This window comes from Epinephelus fuscoguttatus, linkage group LG6 (genome assembly GCF_011397635.1).
Source record: "Epinephelus fuscoguttatus linkage group LG6, E.fuscoguttatus.final_Chr_v1".
Taxonomy (NCBI): domain Eukaryota; kingdom Metazoa; phylum Chordata; class Actinopteri; order Perciformes; family Serranidae; genus Epinephelus; species Epinephelus fuscoguttatus.
The window spans coordinates 40069724-40088190 of NC_064757.1; the positions used below are offsets into that span (position 1 = coordinate 40069724).

Genomic DNA, 18467 nt, shown 5'->3' on the forward strand with positions numbered 1-18467 from the left:
ACTACATTATTTCAACTGTTTTTTCTTCTCAATGTGCAAACTCTCACACTTAGGACACAGCAGGTTTACCTTCACTGGTTTTTTTTGGTATATTGTTGGGACTTAAATGTTTTGTTTGTCAATAAAAAAAGTATCATCAACAGGAATATTAGACAAAACCCACAGTCGGAGAGGAGATTTTGATTTTGAGTCAGTAACTAAACAAACGACAAAGGACAAATGTTCTGTTTATTTATTGAAGCAATTTGTCCTATAACATGTCAGAAGAACAAACAAAAGATATCTAAATTAACATGAGACATTATAATGTCTTGACCCTTATGCACCCGTCATCTTCATATTACCTGCTGATTTCTGTCTTTGCTAGCATTAAGATGAAACATGACAAAGCTGTCTCTTGTGCCATAGTTTGACGTTTATAACCTTCACTAAAGTAAATCGTTAAAATACACCTTTCATTAGAAGTTGTCTCACCTTTGTTCGAAAGACAAAATGAAGGCAGTTTTTCTTTTAACAGCAGGAATTTTTATTGTTTGATGTCCAAGTCAGGCTGAAAAATAAATACAGTATTCCTCTATGTGTGTGTGTATGTTTGGCATCTGTGTTGCGGCATTCACCTGCAGGAGAAAATACAACATGTTAGATTACGTCTGGAGCTGAAACGTAACCTCAGAGAAGGGAAAACCAGTAAAAAAAATGCAAGTCTTTAAGAAAAGGACAGCAGCCATGAGACTGCAGTGTTTTTTTGTTTGTTCCATAAAAAGCTGGTGAGTTTTAATTACGACTCTTGTGTTACAGCTGAGAGAAACCAAAACGACAACTAAACTGTTTTTAAGAGATGCAGAATTTCTCCTTTGTAATTTCCTTAAAGCAGCTGTGCGGAACTTTTTACCATTCATAAAACTGTCCCTAGTTCGTATCACCTCCCCTTGAAGATCCACATATTTATTTGAACCCAACAGCGACAAAAAAACCTTTCTCTATATGGCTATTTAGTGTAGCCTGGCTCGGGTCAGACACAGCGGAAGTCAGCAAACCAGAATACAGCACCTGGAGGCGGAAGTAAGTCTGCACGCCTGCAGCGGCCCACAGCCATTAAACCATAGAAGAAGAAGGAGCCGTGTTTACGAGTAGGATTTAAGAAACAGGCTAAATGACATGTAGTAGGGAGTAGTCTCTTGTACAGTAGGTGGTGGTATGCACCTGGAAGTTGTTTGCGATCCGCCAATAAATTGAGAGAAGAAGAAGAAGAAGAGCCGTGTTTACAGAGAGTGTTCTTTGAGTAAGAGGTACGCAACGGGCATTGCTGAACACATAACAGTTTTACCAGATGTATCTATAAGGACTTGGTTGTACTTTCGATGTCATGGTGGATAAAGAAGGAGCACCATCTAAAAGAAAAAGAACAGAAGAAGGCTAAACGGGACAGTGATAGGGCTCGAGCCCAAACGAGTGTAAACCTCGGTCGGGCATTCACCAAGTGGAGAGAGCTGAGAGATTTGAAAGGTTTTAAAACTGATCCCGAGTTGGCCCTTTTCCTAATCGACAGGTATGTAATTTTTGTTTTTATTTAGAGAATATACCGCAACTTGTTAGACGTTGTTTCACTTCAATATATGACAACATGGAAGTTATAAACAAGCTGAATGTACCGTTAGCTGATGTGAACTGCTTTTGTCTAGTAACGTTACAACAAACGCCGCAAAATTATCTGTGACTGTGACCATGAACACAAATACACAGCAGGCAGTTGTCCTCAGTTTATAAGAAATTCGGAGCTACACCAGAGCATTTATAATTTTCCTCTCGCTCTCCAAAACAAGTGCATGCGGTAATTGCCGGTTGCAGTCGAGATTTTACGACACCAGGCTGTGGGTGTCATACCGCTTCGACCAAAGGGGCACTATAATCAACAAAAACGAAAAGTTCCGCACAGCTGCTTTAAAAATGTGAGTTAGAAATATAAAAGTATTATAAGGGTATTTTTCTGTCAATTCTGTAATTCAGTGTTTCTCACCTCCTTTCATCAAAGTCCGGTGCAGAGTTCAGGAATAATTCGATGTATCTTCCTCCTAAAAATAAGAGAAGGTTCAAATGCTCAGTGAAACTCTTGTTGTTTTTATATAGTAACACAGAGTCATAAGAGACCAGAAAGACTGGGAATTATGGAAAATGAAGACTGATATTAAATTTGAGGCCGTATAGATGCTTTAGAGAACAAAAGGACACGCACATTCTAGAAAAGACTTAGCTTAGGTGCTGGGCCACAAAGAGGCATCAATGTAGAAAAAGTTGAGTCCACACACTAGATACAGCTCCCAAGATTTGAATTTGATATTCAGATTAAATCTTGGGAGCTGTATCTAGTGTGCGGACTCAACTTTTTCTACACTTATAGATGCTTTAAAAATAAATACATGAACATATGTTTGTTTCATCTGTCTGGTTTTATTCATAATGACACCAATGATAACATAAAGCTGGGGTAGGCAGTTTCATTTAGGCATCATTGGGTAAAAGTCCTGTACTGAACTACTGCAGCTTCCAAATAGCCACCCACAGACGCCAGAACGGGATATGATGAACTCACTGTCTTTGGTTTAGTTCTACTCAGAGTTTGATTATACAGGGGCTTTGGTTGGTTTTAGAGTTGACTGATTTGCAGGATGTGAGGAGAGTTGCAAGATGACACTATGAACTGATTGTCTTGACAAAAATCCCAAAACATTCCCCAAATAAACAGGCCTTTACAAAAACAAAGTTCAAATCAATGAGGTATTAAACGACTTCATCAAACAATAAAAACTAAGATTAACCAAAAACACAGCGGTTAAAGACTCTAACACCCTGTGGCATCCTCCACGCTCCACACTCGCTTCAGCACACCTGCCTTAAATTAAAGGTTCCTGAGATGCCAGGTCAGGTGGTGCATTAGAGTGACTCAAAGAATAATAGGAAACTAGGACTTGCTAGAAATGGCTCTAACATAAACTATGATCATATTGTAATTCAAGTGGATTAAGAGAAAACTAGACGTCTGCACCTCCTCTTGGCTCCGTTTTCAGGCTTTGGAAAATCCAGCCCATGACGGGAGACTCTGGTAATCACAGGTCATTTCAGAGAGAGGGCGTTTCATCGGCTGTTCTCTAAATGCAGGTGTGCGTGCACATCACTATGGTGAAAGCTCGATTCAGTGGTGGAGAATCCTGCAACTGCCTACACTGCAAAGCAACCGCAAAAAGGAAGACGGACTTATCAAAAAGAGAGTCTAAAAGAGTCTGACCATAAAACACAATGTGTCAGTATCGTTGAAGCGTGTAAGAGATGGAGAAAATATGTTGCTAATAGTTTCGCCTTCTGCTAAACAGAGCCAAGTTCATGTTTATGTAGCTAACGTTAGCTAGAGCCTTGAATCACAGCTTGTTCTCTGCCCCACTACCTGTCACTACAGACCACCTAACCGGGAGGAGAAGGGGCAGCAGCTCTGGAGACTGACCCCAAGTCAGCGTCTGCAGCAAACTGAATCCAGGCAGTTTCCAACTGGCGCTGCCACTGGCCACCAGTCCAAGATGACAACCGGCGACAGGGGGGTTGTACTGGGCAAATTCAAGCAGCTACAGCTGTGGGCTGAGGCTCAATTTCTGGGGTTGCTGCCGACGAAGCAGTCTGGGGGACTATGAGGGGCTAGCTAGCTAATTTTTAACTGTGTGTGTGTGATAAACAGAAAGGAGGCTCTACAATGAAGGAAGATTAAATAAATGGGAAACACCTGGTGCCCGTATGAAGAGTGTCAATATGCCTGTTGTCTGGTGGGAGGGGCTTAGAACAGAGAGGCTGGAGCTGCAGGAGGGTGTGATTTCCAATTTTCCAGATTTCCAGATTTCTGCCTACCCCAGCTTTAATGTGCAAAGACATCAGCTGGTCCCAGCTCTGACAGTCTCACCTAGGTGCATTCTGTCTCTGGACATGGCGGTCAAGGCGTCCTCGTGGCAGGTGAAGTAAATGTCAGCCTCGCCGCTCGGTTTCCCTTCAGGACTGCATTCGATCAAAATCTTAGACACGACCAGAGGAGAAAAGAACTGCAAGAGAAAAACACATTAAGTATAAAATCATGTGCAAGTGCGACGTCTAACAGCACAACTAACTTCAACTTATCAGCATTATCTTAATTTATTATTTACCTGAACAATGTCTTCCCCGGACACCTGGAAAGGGAGTCCTCTCATGTGGATGTAATGACCACTCAGGGCTGAGGGAGGAGGAGACCCTTGCAGATAAATAAAATTTGTATCAAGTAACATGTAAGGAGTAATACAGTTGTTAAAATTTCCAAGTATTGGTTTTATGTTGTTAATCGTCTGTCCACTTAACTGGACATCATGCAGCACTGGAAGTATTTAAACTACAATTAATACCATTACTGCAACCTGGTACTTCATCTGCAGTGACATTTGTGTTTTTTCAGAAAATGTTCCTTGTACATTTTCACAGAGGGAGGTGTGTGGGGGGCTGAGGAGTCAAGAGGAAGGAGCTGAATGAGGGAGGGGGGAGGTGTAGAAAGAGAGAAGGAGAGGCTGAGGAGTCAAAGGCAAGGTTCCACGCTTTTGCGCAGGCATTTAACAGTATTGGAGCAGCATTAAACAGCATTAAAAATATAATTTTACAGTTTCACATTATTTGTTTCATTGGTGTGTATTTCTTAAATTGAAAACTTTAATGCATGCTATCCACCCGAAAGGACATGTAAAAAAGAGGAATATATAAACACTTCTTGATCACAGCAGTCATAATTCACTCCTGATCACTCTTCTTTGAACACTCTGTTATTTTAGGGGAAGAAGGAAACCAAAAAGTCAATGAAATGAGCCCTAAAATCTCCTCACCATATTTGGTCTGTGAGGCAGGGACAGCCCCCCTGCTCGCCGACTGATGGACGCCCATTTGAAGAGAAGTTGACCTCGTCTTCTGCCTCCAACTAAAACGAATCTCATCAAGTCTGCTGGGAAACACCTCGATGTATCTGCAAACACAAACAGATCAGGGTGAGCAACAAGTGAGCTAAGGAGATGCCCGTGAAGAAACAAATCAGTGACTTATGTTCCTTTAAACTACTTTCTGTCGGTCAGAAATAAGAGAAACATTTGATTGTAAAGTCGGTACAAGCCTTCATGTGAGCGTGTGCAGCATCCTACCTGTTTCCAATGAGCTGTCTGTCTCTCTTCAGAGCTTCATCAGCTGCTGTTTTTGAGGAGAACTGCACAAAGGCCTCTCCGGAGTTTCTTCCTTTGTGATCTAACACGATGGTGATTCCATTATGCTCTATTTCCAAACCTGAAAGACACGGATTCACTTGTATCATTAAACAAACACAACCTTTTTTCAACCTTTTATCCTGTGTGGTATCATTCAAAAAACATTTTTGAATATTTGTATCAAAATCCCTCTCTATGCCCCTTTTGTTAATATTTTTTACGAACTCATCCTCCACTCAGACAGGTACAGATGAATTTAATCCAATCGAACATCCATTTAGGCATCGGATTACCTCAGCAGTCATGTAAAAACTACATTTGACTCAAACTCTCCAACTCTAAATTAAACTGTCTGCAAATTTCATTTTACAAATATGTTACATTATGAAAGCGTAAAGGGCCAGTGTGTAGGATATATGGGGACAGAAATTCAATAAAATATTAATAACTATATTTTCAGTGGGAAGTGGAATCTGCAGAGCAGTGAAGGGTCACATGGGATAACATCCTGTGGGCAGACTATTTCCGAGTCCGATTTCTGATCCAGGATGTGTACGATGGCCTACCAAGCCCAGATAATCTCCACATCTGGGGCAAGAGGGAAACACCATCTTGTGCTCTGTGCTGTGGGAGAAGATCCCTCGATCACATCTTAAGTAGCTGCCCAAAGGCGCCTGCAGACGGCCGCTACCACTGGTGGCATGATCAAATGCTGAAAGCAGTTGCAGAGACGGTTGCCTCAGCCATTACCACCAGCAAACACCATCTCCCAAAGACGGTCATCACCTTTGTTAAGGCTGGAGAAAAAAACATCCCACGACTAACATCAGCGACTGTCCTCCTCGCCTCAGCAACCCTCCGTCAGACATGGTCATCTTTTCTGACTACACCAAACAAGTGATCATGGTAGAACTCAATGTACCCTGGGAGGAGTGCACAGATGACACCCAAGAGTGGGAATGTGCCAGTATCAGGAGCTGACGGAGCAGTGCAGGAGGCAGGGCTGGAACACCCACTGTGAGCATGTCGAGGTGGGATGTCTGGGCCTTGCAGGCCGGCCACTCCGCAGGGTCCTCACAGAGCTGGGGATAGTGGGGCTGGCTAAGAAGAGGGTCATCAAGAATATCATCAATGCCGCAGAGAGAGCAACTCGGTGGCTCTGACTGAGGAGGGAAGCCCCGTGGTTAACCCAGCTGGGTCGCCTTGGGTGAGGGTGTCTTTTGTTTGAAAAGACTGATGATGACCCCAGGATACATCACTGACCATGCATCCCAGCACATCCACAGGATGCATTCTACACTGAACAAAAATATAAACGCACCACTTTTGTTTTTGCTCCCATTTTTCATGAGCTGAACTCAAAGATCAAAATCCCTCTCTATGCCCCTTTTGTTAATATTTTTTACGAACTCATCCTCCACTCAGACAGGTACAGATGAATTTAATCCAGGATGCATTCTACACTGAACAAAAATATAAACGCACCACTTTTGTTTTTGCTCCCATTTTTCATGAGCTGAACTCAAAGATCAAAATCCCTCTCTATGCCCCTTTTGTTAATATTGTCACAAGTTTTGAGGGAGCGTGCAATTGGCATGCTGACTGCAGGAATGTCCACCAGAGCTGTTGCCTGTGAATTGAATGTTCATTTCTCTACCATAAGCCGTCTCCAAAGGCGTTTCAAACAAATTGGCAGTACATCCAACCGGCCTCACAACCGCAGACTACGTGTAACCACACCAGCCCAAGGCCTCCACATCCAGCATGTTCACCCCCAAGACCGGACGACGAGCATGCAGATGAGCTTCCCTGAGACGGTTTCTGACAGTTTGTGCAGAAATTCTTTGGTTATGCAAACCGATTGTTGCAGCAGCTGTCCGGGTGGCTGGTCTCAGACGATCTTGGAGGTGAACATGCTGGATGTGGAGGTCCTGGGCTGGTGTGGTTACACGTGGTCTGTGGTTGTGAGGCCGGTTGGATGTACTGCCAAACTGTCTGAAACGCCTTTGGAGATGGCTTATGGTAGAGAAATGAACATTCAATTCACAGGCAACAGCTCTGGTGGACATTCCTGCAATCAGCATGCCAATTGCACGCTCCCTCAAAACTTGCGACATCTGTGGCATTGTGCTGTGTGATAAAACTGCACATTTCAGAGTGGCCTTTTATTGTGGCCAGCCTAAGGCACACCTGTGCAATATTCATGCTGTCTAATCAGCATCTTGATATGCCACACTGTGAGGTGGGATGGATTATTGCGGCAAAGGAGAAGTGCTCACTAACACAGATTTAGACAGATTTGTGAACAATATTTGTGAGGAAATGGTCTTTTGTGTGTATAGAAAATGTTTAAGATCTTTGAGTTCAGCTCATGAAAAATGAGAGCAAAAACAAAAGTGGTGCGTTTATATTTTTGTTCAGTGTATAAGCATTAGTGTGTAACCAGCACTGCCATGTTGCTCAAACCAAACACTGACTCTAGATAGAGCCATTCCCATTTTCAAGTCAGCCGCTGTAGTTCTCCTACACGTTGAAACCACTCACAATTACCCAGACATCAAAGTAACACCTTCACAATGTTTGTTTTGTCCAACCAACAGTCCAAACCTCAACATTATTAAGAATGGTTTTAAATTATAAAGCACCCAAAAGCATTGGCAGCAAATCTTCACATTTTTGCATGAAAAATAGTAACCAAAATAGTTAATAGTCAATAGATTAATCACTCAGCTGTTCTTTTACATTTTCATGGTGCAAAAATCTGCATGTGTAAAGTAACTAAAGCTCTCAGATAACTGTAGTGGCGTAAAAAAATTGTCTTTAATTATTTGAGTAAATGTGCTTATTTACATTCCACCACTGGTGACAGCACAGATCCAGAGTTTCCAGTAAATGTGGAGGTAAGAAGAGTGTACCTGAAAAGAACTGGGCGATGTCGGCCTTGTTGCAGGAGAAGGGGAGACCTCTGAGCCGCACCACCCCGACATCAGGTCCAGCCGGAATGACTTTCTTCAGGATGGCTTCAGCGTCATTGTTTGTCACTTCATACACTGCACAAACACCAAGCAGGTCGTGAGATTTTTTTTTAACAATTACAATGGCTTGATAGCCCTCATTTATGGTCAATTATTTCATCAACGGCAGCTCTGTCCTGTTCAAGTGTCTGAGTAACAATAGCACGACCCTGAAACTGAAGCAGCTATGTGGAACCATTTATTTTTGTGATTCTCCTGCTGTTGCATCATGTCAAAACGTCCAATCAGCATCTGTTTTTCATCCGGCTCTGAATACAAAGAGACAAACCTTCCACATAGCGCGGGCCGAGGTACTGTCTGTGTTTCTCCAGGGCTTTGCAGACGTCCTCCTCGTGCTCCATCTCAATGAAGGCTTGTCCGTTTGGCCTCCCCATCTTGTCCACAGTGAGATGGATCCCATTCACCCCATCACGGATCCTACACTCTGAAACACAGTTAACAATACAGTTCTCATGTTCTTGTGGACGGTGGAAAAGGAGGAGAAACTGGTGGAGTTGTGGAGTGAACAAGAGTTGATCCACCAACCATTTATTTAGTGGTCTCCTACCACTAAAATATCGCAGCTAACCAACAGAGGCTGGTGGCGAGTTGAGGCGACGAAATCCAATATGTGAAGTTTGTACACACTTGCAGTTCAATTCAATTTGATTTCAATTAAATTGCATTTACACTGATCAGCCAAAACATTAAAACCACTTGTTACAGTGTAATGTTCTGCTGGGAGACCTTGGGTCCTGGCATTCATGTGGATGCCACCTGACACGCTCCACCCACCTGAACACCGTTGCAGACAAAATAAACCCCCCTTGTGGCAACGGCACTTACTGATGGCAGTGGCCCCCCAGCAGGACAATGCACCATGTCACACCACAAAAACTGACCCGAGGAACAAGAGCTCAAGGCGTCAACCTGACCTCCAAATACCCCAGATCCCAACCTGATCGAACATTTGAGGGATGCCCCAGATGTACCCCTGATCCACAGTGGGTGCTCCTTTGACCAGACTTGGCTCTGACCTGTTAAGGCATGGACACAGGACCTCTGGAGGGTATCCCTTGGTGTCTGGCATCGGGGCGTTACTTTGAGATCTTTTGAGTCCTGTGGGTTGTGAGGTGGGGTACCAGCATGTCCCACAGATGTTTGATCAGATCAGGATCCGAGGAATTTGGAGGCCAGGTCGATGCCTTGAGCTCTTTGTCTCGTTCCTCGGAACATTCCTGAGCAGTTTTTGTGGTGTGGCATGGCGCAACAAACTTCACTTAGATATAAATATTTGTATTTAAACAAATAAAACACCGTAAAAAATATAGGGCCTTTAACATTCTTACATACTGTATTTTTATTTGAATCACCAGCACACACCCAAATACTGAGGTATGGCACTCACTTTCAGATTTTCCCCCAAATCCAAACTCTCACCTGAGAAGAACTGCAGGAGGTCCTGAGCAGAGCACGACCATGGGAGACCTCTCACCTGCATGATGTACACCTCCTTCTTCTCCGATTCTGCATCAGACTGATAGGCTGGCAGCGGAGGGTACTCATCGTCACAAGGTGTTTCTGCCTGGAAGACATGATGTAAAATAAGACTATTCAGCCACAAACTTCGAAACATTCGACAAACTGACATGGTGCTGTAAACTGATCAAGTCACCCACAGAAAGACAAGTGGTAATATTTAGGTTTTTCCAGGTATTTTGTAATCCAGCCTTCAGTTAACACGAAGTAATATAAGGTAATGTAAGGGTCATATATAACATAATAAGTATGTTTTTATTAAGTGTATAATCGCCTAAAAATAAGATTCAGTGTGTTTTTGTTACCTTAGAATGAGACGTTTATATCTACATAGGGAGCGGGGGTCTTCGTCTAAAATTGCCGTGTTGCACCGCCATGTTTCTACAGTAGCCCAGAATGGACAAACCAAACACTAGCTCTATGTAGGGCCATTCTCGTTTCACGTTGTTCACCGTAGTTCACAGCCCCTCCACGATGAGCAGCTTCGGAAAATCAATGTGCAATTGTTGTGTTTACCGGTTTAAATCACAGAGTCTGTTTGTTTTGGAGAGGAGGATATGTTTTCGTTATCTGGTTTGACTAACCCTAACATTGGCCGTCTACATTGGCACTACAAAGCTGGTTATCAACTAGTTAAGTCAACTCTCTGTTTTCCTATCCAGCCACGAGCGTGAAAGAGGCAGGGTGTCAGTAATGAGCGACATCATCAGAACCATGAATTCGGCTGCTTCATATGGTATGAGATGAAAGGAGACTGAAAGAATCTGCGACTGGGAGACAGATAAATGTCAGTGGCGTGGGATGTAAATGATACTCTGTAATCTTATTACAGAAACATGGACAATACTATCTAACAATACACCGTCAGCTGAGACTTAAATTACGTGCAGGTATCACGGGGCTATGTGACATTAGCATGGAGTATTTTTTACTGTTTAGTTGGATGATGACAAAACTACTCTGAATATGTCACATAAAACACTTTGAAGTGACACCAGACTGTTTCTGCTGCTGAAGAAAAGGGTGGAAAAGTAGCCTCATTAATCACTGATGAGGTCTATGTGACAAGTATTTATAATAGCGGGAGCAAATTAACAGTGTGTGAATTATTTTACTAATAAAATATTATCTGTTGTATCCTGGTTCTCATCACACAGGTGTCACGTGTTATTCTGAGCTGCAGTGATGGAATCAGAGTGTAAACGTAGCAGCAAGAACATCCTGAACCTCCTGGATGCCACTGAACCCCCTAAACCATGCACACGGTTCCTTAAAGGGGCAAGGTGGTAAGTGCTGTTGGTCACCGTCTGAGCTGCCCATCCTCTGTTATCTCCATCTTCCCAGTTAATACAGTAATGGTCCCTGCATTACACACCCAGAAACCAACCAGTGCTTCTAATGCAGGAACAGTTAGCTCCACATTTACCAAGTGCAACAGTACAGTGATCTACACATTAATGCATCACTAATTATTAAGAGTGGGGGGAAAAATCAATACAGCATAACATTACGATAGTTTTGTGCCATCACACACGATTTTTTGTCTTACATAAATCATTAATATTACATATACAAATTAAACTTCAGGTTGCCTACTAGAATAATAAATCAACTGCTTTGTCAGTCTTCCGGATACATTTTGCTGCAACACAAATGGCTGAGGTGAGATAAACAGACTAAAAACTTTATCTTATTAGATAAAACAGATGTTGGCATAGTCTTCTTTGAGGACATAATTTACAGTTGAAATAAAGGTAATAAATTGCAATATATCACATTATATTTTATCACAATACCCAGCATATCGCAACAGTAATTTGGATTATACAGGTACATATACATTATTAAGGCATGGACCATTCTGCATTATGATTATTTCTTTTTTGGTGCTTTAAGTATATTTTGGAGCTGACACTTTTGCACTTCTACAAGTAGCAGAGCATATCTACACTGCGGTATTGCTACTTTTACTTAAGTATAATATCAGAGTACTTCTTCCCCCTCTGGATGATAAAGTAAAGTAGACATATGCAGGAGTATAACATGAAGTACCCCACAGTTACCAGTCACCACCCCTCCTCTGTGTATGGGACTAACCTTGGTACAGAAGCGGTACTGGCTGATTCTCACTGCGGACTGAAGCTGACAGACTGCCCGGGGTGTCGATGTCCAACTCTGCTGCTGAATGAACCCGCACCTGCCTGGCGACAGGCTGCTGCTGCTGCATCTTGTTCGGATACCTGTCGGTAACGTTATCTGTCTAACTGCGACACACCGCTGCAGTAAAAACAACAGAGACTTACTGTGACGGGACATATTAGCCGAGCAGGGTCGGCTGCCAGGTCAGGTTCTTGGCTTAAATAGGTTAATTAATGGACGTTTAAGTCAGTTTCTCTCTTAATTTAGCTTGTTCGTTAAGCTAGCAGCTTAGCATGAGGTTGTAGGAAGCTGAACTGACTCACGTGGGTCAGTCAAGGGCAGAAGAGTACCGGCGCTAACAAGCTAGCAGCTAAACGCTTCCTACTTCCGGTTAAGCTTTCACAATAAAAGCCGAAACATGACCATCAGAAATCGGGTTTATATTTTAGACACCTCACCTGACTCATGATTTCCATAAATGATTTATTATTATTATTATTATTATTATTATTGTTAATAATAATATTAAGAATAATATTAGTAAATGTAATGAAAGTGATTAGTAATTATATTATTTTTTATATATAATTATAATAAATTTTTACAAAACAAAAACAGAAAAAGCAGGGGTGTAAATACAGACAGTGCAGGCAGTGAGATTGCACTGGGCCCCTGGGGTGTACAGCGGGCCCTTGCAAGTGCCACCTTGAAAATATACCTGTGTAAAAACATAAATGATAAAAAGAGGAATACATAGAATTATATAGCCATCTGCTGTATATGTCCTCAAAAATTCAAACCCATCTGCATCATGGTTTTATTTTTTATTTTAAATAGTCAGTTACTTGTTCAATGAAATTATGTGCTTTTTCTATATATTAGCTATAAAATCTACGAATATACTATAAAAACTATTTAATTAAATGATTAATGTGTTACTTTCTTTAATATTTTTGTCAGATATGCAGTAATGACTGCTGGGTAATATGTATCTGGATGTTGATGTTGTCCAATATCAAGTCTCTATTTGTGTGGAGACAATACATGCATGATAGCATACAACTAGGGCCCATCATAATAGTGTGCACTGTGGACTGTCTTAACTTCCTTATGCCACTGAGAAAAGGAGAAAACAAACTTTTTTTTTTTTTAAATAAATTTTTTAAAAAGTAATTAATTAATTTTTCCTGGGCTTTGAAATCAAATCAAGTAAAAAATGTAGTCCTATATAAAAATTATAAAATATGCATACAAGCTTTTTAAACAATATTTTAGAATATAATGAAATACATACTGTACATTTACATTGCAAGTGTGCTATTTTCATTCAACATAGCATATTTAACAACTAGTTTAGAAAACATTAAACCCCAAGAATTCACTGTATTCATTATGTTTTCTTTCATGTTTCACATGTTTTGCCAGGACTTTGGATCGACTGAAGTCTTGGCATATTGAAAATGAGTTAAACTGAGTTAATCTGTCCACAACAGAAAACACTGGCAACAATTGCTATCAACAAAAAAATGTTTAAGGACAAGATCAGTCTGCCTGATATTCTTACATTTCCAGTATGTTTCTCAATGACAGCTGAATCTAAATTCAAATGATATCAGTGTAACAATCCAATAAGGTGTAACATATTCCTGAGCATTTTAAACTTCCTTAATTATCACTTCATTTGAATTAATAATTTCTGGGAAGAGGTGTTTCCACTAACTCTTGTGAACTTGACAACAGTCTTCTCCCTCAAGTACTTCCTCTCTGTCTCGGCTCTTGTCATTATATCATGTACACTGCCACCTAGAGGTTAGGATGCCACAACACCCTCATAACATCAGGTGTACGTATATGTATTTTATTGTGCCTTCCGTGTTTATAATGTATTGTGCTTTTATGATGTCCAAAACTGTGCATTTTAAATAACATTACAGGGTTTTATATAAAAATAAAAAGCCCGACTACGGACAACAGTTGGAAATTAGCATAGCTAGCAAAATAGCAATGGCTAACTCCCTGTGCAACGCATCAGTCTCACAATCCGTACTGGAACTATGTTAAATTGTATCATCCCTATTAAACAAACAAACAAATAAATACATACATCTATAATTAATTAAATAAAGTACAACCATACAAACCTTACTGAAAGCGGAACGAGAGGCTAACCCACTTCCGCTGCCGGAACTTAACAATGTGACATCCAGCGGAAGTAAACAATAAAGGCGCTGGTAGCATTAGCTTAAATGGACGTTTTGAATTAGCTTGAGAGAATGTTGTCCTAAATAGAAGAACAGGTAAGATAAAATTAAATTAGATATACTCTATTTTATAACCGAGCAACAATGTCTTCAGTTGAGTATTTGAGAGAGTTTATAAACGAGAGACTGACGACTGCTGCTCAAGAAATATTTGGAGCTTTTCAAAAAACCATCGTCGAGTACGAAGAAGAGATCGACCGTCAGCGCAGACTGTTGGATGTCCTTTGGAAACCTGATATAAAGCTAAACAGCACAGGTGTGTAAAAATTTATTATTTTAGAATTCTCACAGAGGAGTATGGCATGTAGGATGTTAGTGGTTTAAACATATTACGTTGTTACTTGAATGCTAAGTGTTGGGAACGTTACCTATGAAATGTGAATGGTTACAAACTGATGTTAAAATGTAAGTCAGTGCTAGAATCAGGCTTTCCTGCACAGTGAAAAGATGCAAAGCAACATCATGAATGTTATGTTCTACATACAGTGGTGGAAAAAAGTTTTTGGACACCCTTAAAATTTTACACAATCTCAAATATTATCATGAAATATTTGTGGAAAAATCTTTTTTGTGTTTCAAAAGGTGTGGCTGCATTAGACAGATACAAACAAATACAAATTATATTTTTTTGTTTATTGTTTACAAGAAAAACTAACAAAACTAAATTCTTGACAGTTTCAGTATGTCAGTTCTCAACATTGTTGGCATCAAAGTTAACAAATAACAGAGAATGTGTTCAAAACTGAACAAAAAATAAATAAACCATCACATCATCAAATTAATATTTAGTAGTCCTGCCATTGGCACGTAGTAGAGCTCTAATCCTGGCTGGCATGTTCCCCACAAGCCTTTCACACTGTTGAGGGGTAATCTTGTCCCATTCTTCTTGAATTACTGCTTTTAATTCTTCTAAATTCTTTGGTTTATGCTTTGAAACAGACCTTTTGATAATCCACCACAGATTTTCAATGGGGCTCATGTCCGGGGATTGAGCTGGCCACTCTAAGACCTGGATACTGTGCTCCTGCAGCCAAGTTCTACTGGCCTTGGATGTGTGGCAAGGGGCATTATCTTGTTGAAACATCCAGTTTTTACCTCGACGGATGTGGGTTTCGAGAATGGTCCAATACTTGGTAGAGTTCAATGTGCCATCACAGACAGTGAGATGACCAACACCAGCAGCACTCATGCATCCCCAAACCATGATATTGCCTCCACCATGCTTGACAGTAGGTACTGTACATGCTGGAGATAATGCTTCGCCTGGCCTTCTGCTTACCCTCACATTAGTAGGAGGAAGATAAAGCTGGAAACTGGACTCATCTGACCACAAAATCTTCTTCCAGTTCCTGGGTGTCCAGTTCTTGTGTGCCTGGGCCCAACGACGCCGGGCTAACCTCTGTCTCTCATTGATCAGGGGCTTCTTGATAGCCTTGTAGGACCTTAAGCCATGATCTAAAAGTCGGCCACGTACAGTGCGGGTGGAACACTGGACACCAGTTTGGTTTGACCACTGCTGCTGAAGCTCCTGTGATGTCATTCGGCAGTTTTGCCTGCACATGCGGATCAGGATGCGGTCATTTCTTGCTGAAGAAACCCTTGGACGCCCAGATCTTGGTTTGTCTTCCAAGCTATTTCTGCAGAGTGTATCCAACTGCTGAAGGACTGCATCTGCACTTCCTGGCTATCTGGCGGCAGCTGTAGCCTTCCTGGCTGAGAATCTTTATCTTCAGGCGTGTTTCCTGCGTTAGGTTCCTTGTTTTAGCCATTTTTGTGTCTGAAGAACTTTCAAATGTGCTGGCTTTATGTAGACACGAGGCTTGGCAACAAAAATTGTGTCTTTTAATAAAAAGATCGACCTTCATCACTGGTACCAAAATGACCCAATACTCAAAATTTCTTATGTATTTTTATGGAACCAATCAATTTTAAGTTTTTAATGGCGTTTTTAGGATTTATTTAGTATTTTGGCTGTGACTGTACTAAAAGAAATTGCACTTGAAGACCTAAGAGTGATTTTTAATGCAATATTTCACAAATGCATGGGGTGTCCGAAAACTTTTTTCCACCACTGTATATATGAGCTACCACCACAGTAACCTTAGTATCCTGTTCCTGTGTCCCTCCAGAGCTCCCACAGCAACATGTCTGTAAGGAGGAGGAGGTTCTCGCTGACCAGCAGCTCTGTATTCAGGAGTGGAATTCCAGTGTTGACCAAGAGGACCCAGAGCCTCCACAGATTAAAGAGGAAGAGGAGGAACTCTGCCCCAGTCAGGAGGGAGAGCTGCTTGTACTGAAGCAGGAGACTGACGCCTTTATGTTGACTCCTACTTATGATGAAAGTGACCACGGTGACGGTCACGAAAGCATCAGCCACACTAACAATGTGTCTAACCCTGCTACGACAACGATTTACTGTGACGCTCACACAGAGAAAGAGTCTGTCAAATGTGACATGTGTGAGAAGGCTTTTAAGTACAAGTCAGATCTGAAGAGACACCTGAAAATTCACACAGGTGAGAAGCCGTATTCTTGCAACACCTGTGGGAAAACATTCAGTCAGATGTCAGTACTGAAGGCTCATATAATAATCCACACAGGGGAGAAACCGTATTCATGCAACACCTGTGGGAAAAGATTCTGTCGGGCATCAGATTTGAAAGCTCATATACGAATCCATTCGGGTGAGAAGCCGTACTCTTGCAACACCTGTGGGAAGCATTTCAGATCAAGCAGTCAATTGACAGGCCACATGAAAACCCACACGGGTGAGAAGCCGTATTCTTGCAGCACCTGTGAGAAGAGATTCCCTCAACCATCATTACTGAAGGCTCATATAAGAATCCACACAGGTGAGCGGCCGTATTTGTGCAAAACATGTGGGAAAGATTTCAGAGTCAGCAGTGCCTTAAAATTCCACATGAGAACTCACACAGGAGAGAAGCCGTATACATGCAAAATATGTGGGAGAGCCTTCAGAGTCAGCGCTCACCTGATAGGCCACATGAAAATCCACACAGGTGAGAAGCCATATTCTTGCAACACCTGTGGGAAAGACTTCAGGCGTAGCAATGAATTGACACTTCACATAAAAAGAAACCATTAACCTCATTTTTTTCTTATTATTACTGCAGTGCTCATATTCCTACGATCAGTATTTCTTTGAAACAATATTAATCTCCCAAATCTTTGAAAAGACTTTGTATATAATACTGAATTCAACCTGAAGTCTGAAGCTGTGAGCAAATTCTGTTTATCAAGCTGCAGATGGGTGTGACTGTCTGACATCGGTTGCCACGTTGGATATTCAGTACACATTCACTTAGGATCCAGCGATGTCAGTTACACGCCATGTTGGCAGCAGGAGGACGGTTAGCACATCTCCAAGTGCTAAACAGGTGGGGTGTGACTGAGGGACCATAAATATGTTACTGTTGAAAACTGTTTTTGTCAATCCCTTCATGCTGACTTCCCCATATTAGTGAACACTGATTAAAAACATTTGCACACTTGTTTGGGTTTTAAATGTGTAATTCATTTATTTGACATAAATGTTTATATAGAAAATAATGGCAGCATACATGTCATGTATCAGTACACTGGACAAACAAGACACACCTCCTCATATTGGATTTCGGTGCTTCTTCAACTGGTAATAACTAATGAAAGCTGACGCAGAGGCCAAGCATTATATATTTTCCAGGAAGCGGTACAGTTGATTTTATGATACAAAGACTGTTCTGTTCAGTTTTTTGGAAGGAAATACATTTTAATCAAATTGTTTCTTTCATCAATATGTGTGTTACTTTTAAAATGAAATGGTGTCTTTAAGCCCAAGTAAATTGAGATCTGGTTTTGAGGGATAATATAAACTATTTTTTACTTTTTGGTGTATTCTCGAAATTGCTATTGAAGTTACCATTTACAGTGTAGCTTGTAAAACCACTGAATAACAATTACTTTATTGGATATGATTAAGTTATTTTTTGTTGTTTGAATGCCACACCATTATTTCAATAAATTTAAAATGCATAAATTATGAGAAAATACTCATTTAGTCCACTACTGTTTCCAAGTTATTCTCCTCATCTCTTCAGGTGCTTGAAAATTTGCTTTTGATACTGCTTTTTATTACGGTGAGAATAGTGTTAGTGTAGCGTTGGCTCTGGCGGCTGCTCCCGCTGACCACCCGGGGTGAGCTTAGGGTCAGGATAAGGTGCCTTTATATTTATGTTTTTTATTTATTTTAATTCAGTAAATGC

General features: G+C 41.1%; 2 protein-coding genes across 3 annotated transcripts; one reads left to right on the forward strand and one right to left on the reverse strand.

Annotated features, from left to right (window-relative positions):
* Nucleotides 1-208: 208 nt before the first annotated feature.
* grsf1 (G-rich RNA sequence binding factor 1) lies at nucleotides 209-12290 on the reverse strand. 2 transcript variants are annotated; one of them, XM_049578605.1, is made up of 10 exons: nucleotides 11903-12290; nucleotides 9707-9851; nucleotides 8556-8711; nucleotides 8168-8302; nucleotides 5193-5331; nucleotides 4884-5020; nucleotides 4182-4249; nucleotides 3944-4079; nucleotides 2018-2072; nucleotides 209-617 (listed from the first exon to the last, which is right to left on the reverse strand). In XM_049578605.1, the coding sequence occupies exons 1-10, from the start codon at nucleotides 12119-12121 to the stop codon at nucleotides 614-616; spliced, it is 1194 nt and encodes a 397-aa protein (XP_049434562.1). In that variant the 5' UTR covers nucleotides 12122-12290; the 3' UTR covers nucleotides 209-613. The 2 variants fall into 2 exon arrangements, with proteins under 2 accessions (XP_049434562.1, XP_049434561.1); XM_049578604.1 differs by having other exon boundaries at nucleotides 4182-4267.
* A 1874-nt stretch (nucleotides 12291-14164) lies between these two features.
* On the forward strand, nucleotides 14165-18231 carry LOC125890124 (gastrula zinc finger protein XlCGF8.2DB-like). The gene is made up of 2 exons (XM_049578608.1): nucleotides 14165-14461; nucleotides 16335-18231. The coding sequence occupies exons 1-2, from the start codon at nucleotides 14290-14292 to the stop codon at nucleotides 17309-17311; spliced, it is 1149 nt and encodes a 382-aa protein (XP_049434565.1). The 5' UTR covers nucleotides 14165-14289; the 3' UTR covers nucleotides 17312-18231.
* Nucleotides 18232-18467: the final 236 nt, after the last annotated feature.

Coding starts and splice junctions, on each gene's coding strand:
- LOC125890124 (XM_049578608.1), top strand. CDS start 14,290: ATGTCTTCAGTTGAGTATTTGAGAGAGTTTATAAACGAGAGACTGACG. Junction 14,462..16,334: donor TATAAAGCTAAACAGCACAG/GTGTGTAAAAAT, acceptor GTGTCCCTCCAG/AGCTCCCACAGCAACATGTC.
- grsf1 (XM_049578604.1), bottom strand. CDS start 12,121: ATGTCCCGTCACAGTAAGTCTCTGTTGTTTTTACTGCAGCGGTGTGTC. Junction 5,021..5,192: donor AGACAGCTCATTGGAAACAG/GTAGGATGCTGC, acceptor TTGTGTTTGCAG/ATACATCGAGGTGTTTCCCA. Junction 4,080..4,181: donor CCGGGGAAGACATTGTTCAG/GTAAATAATAAA, acceptor TTTCTCTTGCAG/TTCTTTTCTCCTCTGGTCGT.